This window comes from Athene cunicularia, assembly GCF_003259725.1.
Source record: "Athene cunicularia isolate RWA chromosome 6 unlocalized genomic scaffold, athCun1 chr6_part1, whole genome shotgun sequence".
Taxonomy (NCBI): domain Eukaryota; kingdom Metazoa; phylum Chordata; class Aves; order Strigiformes; family Strigidae; genus Athene; species Athene cunicularia.
In genome coordinates this window covers 8,845,780-8,850,556 of record NW_020799105.1, presented here as the reverse complement: position 1 = coordinate 8,850,556, position 4,777 = coordinate 8,845,780, and the positions used below count along the sequence as shown (strand labels likewise).

General features: G+C 51.6%; 1 protein-coding gene across 3 annotated transcripts in view; it reads left to right on the top strand.

Annotated features, from left to right (window-relative positions):
* LOC113481447 (cytochrome P450 26C1) overlaps nucleotides 1-3,174 on the top strand; it is a 9,291-nt gene extending 6,117 nt beyond the window's left edge. For all 3 annotated transcript variants that reach the window (XM_026851091.1, XM_026851090.1, XM_026851089.1), the window contains 2 exons: nucleotides 1,176-1,670; nucleotides 1,939-3,174. In XM_026851091.1, the coding sequence (XP_026706892.1) occupies nucleotides 1,176-1,670; nucleotides 1,939-2,301 (858 nt within the window). In that variant the 3' untranslated portion in view covers nucleotides 2,302-3,174. The remainder of the gene's footprint in view (nucleotides 1-1,175; nucleotides 1,671-1,938) is intronic.
* Nucleotides 3,175-4,777: the final 1,603 nt, after the last annotated feature.

The following is a 4,777-nucleotide window of genomic DNA, read 5'->3' as shown; positions in this document are numbered from 1 at the left end:
ATCCTCTTCCTGCCTCCTCTACAACTGCTGCAGCACCCCAGCACAAGAAACATTCATGCAGGTTGCTGAAGTGAGCACCTGGTCTGACCTGAGAAACAATTAGGTTTTGGTAGATAATTTTTAGCAAGATCAGTTCCTGGATCCAGCATAACAAGAAGGGTAAGGGGCTGGGTGTGCAGGAGCTGGTCAAGCCCCAAATAAGCAACCACAGTCCTCGTGTGTGCCCACACCCACCACTGCTGAGCAGGCAAAGCTGCATAATCATACCAGAGCTCACCTGAAACTGGTCTGCAGCCAGCATCTAAACTGTCAAGATACAGCTGCATAGAGGAGATTAGCAGGGGTTGTAAAACCTGCTCAAGAAGTTGGGCAAATATTTTAGCAATTAACCCACACTGAGCCCCATATTACTGCAGCTATGCTGCTACCATTTCTTGGGACAGCTTGTTTAAAGCTAGCTCCAAGATGCCTAAATTACACAATAGTGACAGACCATTTAACTACAGGGATAAATCATACAGCAGCAGTGCCTAACATAGGTTATGTTGTCATGATTTACAACAGCTGAGGATGTGCCCCCAGATGTCCAGACAAAATGAAATTAAGTATATGATTTTTTTTTTCTCCAAACATAAAGGCCTTGCAAACTTGACTCAAAAATAAAAAAGGAAACAGAGAAATGCATGTATGACTTTAGACTTACACTGTGAAAGTGTTTACACTCCCCGGAGAGCACTTAGTTTCACATTCTTTATAAAAACAAAATCTAAAATAATATGAACACCTTGCAAAAAGTTCCCACATATAAAAGACTCCAGGTAAAAATAAAGAAAACATTTAAAGAATATCAGCATCTATTTGGATTTGCAGAATGTTGTAATATTAAGGAAGAAAATGTTAACAAGGAATACTAAGACAAGAGTCTTGCTGTTCTCCAGACTTCAGATCACCTCCAAATCAGGATCAGGGTTTGAAATTTTCTGCCATTATATTGGTAATAAAGGGGTCTTAAACTGAGCTTATTCATTAAATCCCTGAAAAAAAACATAATGGTACAAGAAGTTTGCATAGTAAAAATTATTGAAGCTTTTAAACATTGCAAAGACTCAGGCACAATCTGAATCACAACCAGTTTAAAATGGCATTCAAACTTGTCACCTTCCTTCCTCTCCCAGGAGTCAGCAATTGAGCTCATATTTGCTGCTTTTTTCACCACGGCTAGTGCCAGCACCTCTCTGATCCTCCTGCTACTGAAGCACCCCTCAGTGATTGAAAAAATAAGGCAGGAGCTGATGTCCCACGAGCTGTACCAACAGTGTAAGTGCTGTCCTGGAGGACCCAGCCCGGACACCCTGACCACCCAGAGCAAGGACAGCGAGAAGCCACTTCTCTGCCCCATAGCCAAAGATGCTCGTGAGGACCAGAGGCAGCCCCGCGGCCCCACAGAGGAAGGTTCCCTCCAGCCCTGTGCCCCGCTGGAGCCCACCCTCCCCTGTGCTGGCCCCCAGCTCCTGGCACCGGAAGGGCAGAGCTGCTGCTGCCCCTCGGACATCAGCCTGGAGAAGCTGAGCCGCCTACACTACCTGGACTGTGTGATTAAGGAGGTGCTGCGGGTGCTGCCCCCTGTCTCCGGAGGCTACAGGACAGCACTGCAGACTTTCGAGCTGGATGTAAGTGCCCCGCATGCCAGCGGACTGCTAGGGAGCTGCTGCCTGCCACTGCCTGCAAGCTCAGTGCCTGGCACAGTGGTGGTGCCGGGCAGTGTAGCTCAGGGGAAGGTGGCACCCAGCAACCTCTGTGGGTCGAGAAAAGAAGCTGCAGAGCAGTTGGGCAATGTGGTGGGGCTGTCCCCAGGAACCCTCTGCTCACCCTCCACTAGCACAGCTGGCTGCACAGATACGTAATGCTCCTCTCCTTCCCTCTTCTCTCCCCACCCAGGGCTACCAGATCCCCAAAGGCTGGAGTGTCATGTACAGCATCCGTGACACACATGAGACAGCAGCCATCTACCAGAGCCCCCCCAGCAGCTTCGACCCAGACCGCTTCAGTGCTGCCCGGACGGAGGCCGTGGGCCGCTTCCATTACATCCCATTTGGTGGTGGAGCACGGAGCTGTATTGGCAAGGAGCTGGCACAAGCTATCCTCAAGTTGCTGGCCATTGAGCTGGTCAGCACAGCCCGCTGGGAGCTGGCAACCCCCGGCTATCCCGCCATGCAGACCGTGCCCATCGTGCACCCCATCGACGATGGGCTGCAGCTCTACTTCCACCCCTTGCAGCCCAGCCACGGCAGCAAGGCCTGAGTCAGGGGTATGCTGTACCCCTCAGCCCTGGCATCGGTGTCCCGCCATTGCTGCTGGGAGCAGGTCTCTTCTGTCCCAGGCTGGGTATGACACTGGGTCACTGCAGAGCAAAACCCTAAAGGTCTTTTTATTTTTCCCCTCCTGGTGTGCAAGCTGGTATAGAGGGGGTCCTGCAGAGTCCTGCTCCTGAGCATGGGGGTGAGCCTCAGCCCCAGCCTGGGGGCAAAACCTGCTGAAACTGCTGGCAGAGACAACCCCCCTTGGGGGCTCAGCCTGCCCCTGCCCCACACAGGTCTCCAGCTACAGGGGATGGGGAGCAAAACTCTCAGCCTGAGAGCTAAGGCTCCCAGAGCTTTTCTGTCCCAGGGTTATCTCCTGAGGGTGTGTTATAGGAGAGGCAGGACAGACATCTTGCACACTGTAGCTTTTTAGATGAATGAAGAGGGAAGATTAGGCGGGGGGTCTGCAGGAAAACACAAGCCAGGGCTGCTCAATCTACGGCATCAGTTGTAGCTAGAATAATAGGGTGTAAAGTGGTTTTTATTGTAAATATTTAATCTCATTCCTGTACTTCCTATTAGAGCTGGCACAAAGAGGACATGTCTCATTCACCCAGTAGTAGTAGCTGTGTATGTTGTGTCTGAGCACTGTGCTGCTGCTCGGGGTCTGCCATGAAGCCCCCCTCTGAGTTCCCCACAGGACGCACTCCCCAGCTGCAGCCTGACCGAGGGATCAGACTGAAGCAGCAGGGGGGGCTTTGGGGAATAAATATTTGGAAAATGGACATTTCTGAATATGTCTGATTTGTGGTAGAAAGTCCCCTGTTCCTGATGATGCTGTTCACATTGCAGAGGGGGCATTTGCAAGGTGACACAGGCCAGCCTGACCACGTCACCTCCCGCAGCTTAGCTGACAGGGAGAGTGCCAGGACAGCAGCTCTGTGGGTCCACCCAGGGGGTGGTACCTGGAACTAAGCCTGGTTGCTGAGGGCACCTTTTTAGGTGGCTTTTGAGTACCACCTGCCTTGCTGAAACACAGGGTATTTCTCTGCCATGCAAAATGGAGTCCTGTTGCTTCTGCACTCAGAACAGAGCTGAGCCCAGATCCTTGCCCCACTGCAATGTGTTTATAAGCTCCTTTCAGATTCACCTCTGTTCCCCACTGTCATATGTCCTGTGTGGAAGCAGTGGGGGAAATGAGGGGACAGACCTTGTCCCTCCTGGGCCTGGTGACATGGTGTGCTCTGGGTGAAGAACCAGCAGCAGCCTCACCTGTGAGGGCAGAAATGTGGCATGAGGACAGAGTCCCTTTGGCAAGGCTCAGGGGAGCTCCGCCATCCCCTGAATCTTTTGTCATCATCCTGCTCCAATGCCAGGCTACAAATGACCTTGCCTTGGCCAGTCCCCCTTGCAGGTCCGTGCCGGGGCACTGCAGCAGGGCGTGTGCAGCCGTAAGCTGTCAGGGCTGCGCAGCGAGCACAGTGCTACCTGGGGCAGAAATGTGGCTTCCAAATGTGACAGGTCAAATCTAGAAGAGGTTGAACCGCGGGGCTGAGTTAAGTGCTGTTGGCAGGTCGACCCCGTAGTGAACCAGAGCCTCTGCCCCTCCCGACCTTGTCCTGAAAGGTGAATTTTTCTGGCTATCAGAGATGCAATCAGGTGGTGGCTGCAAGTGGCAATGACTAACTTCAATTAGCAAGAGCTACTGGCCTGGTGGCTGTGACCCGCAGGCCACGCAGGCTCCCACCACAGGCAGGGCTGGGCTTGCAGCACCCAGCACCGGGTGCGGTAGGGCCGGGGCTCCTCCAGCAGCGCACTTAAAAATTACCCTGAACGCTAACAAGCCCTGTAGCCACCCGCTGAAAAATGTAACATGAATCTAGTTAAAAAAAAAAAAAACAAAACTGATAAAAGACTTGAAACTGATTTTGTTTGCAGATAAACACAAGCATTTACAAACGAAGTGTAATAATTGTTACTTGTAATCAAAGTTTGTTCATATTAGGCTGTTAATTTTCTGACCCTCTTCCAAGATGTTTTTAATTATCCCTTTCACTCTTTACCATTTGATTCTTTTCGAGCCGATGGCTGGGGAATACACAGCTGGGGAGATAATAAAGCCTTCCTGTGGCAATTATCGGTGCTCAGGCCACCGTATCTCGTTATTTTGATAGACAGTGAACTTGGCGCAGTTGCCGGCCGGGTTCACGCAGATGTCACGGTCCGTGTTGTAGGTCACAAGCAGGTCAGCGCCCGGCAAGGGGCTCCTTTCCTACCTCTCCCCATATATTGCCTGTGTTGGCTCTGGTTAGTCCATCACATCTGATCCCGTCGCATCTCATCCCGCCTAGACTCATGTCAGCCCACAGTCAAGGGGTCTGTGGGCATGAGCACATAGGGCACAGTGCACCTCAGGTCAGCACCTCAGAGCAAGCCAAGGACTTGAGACCCTCTTATGGTCCTTGGTCCCTTGTCCT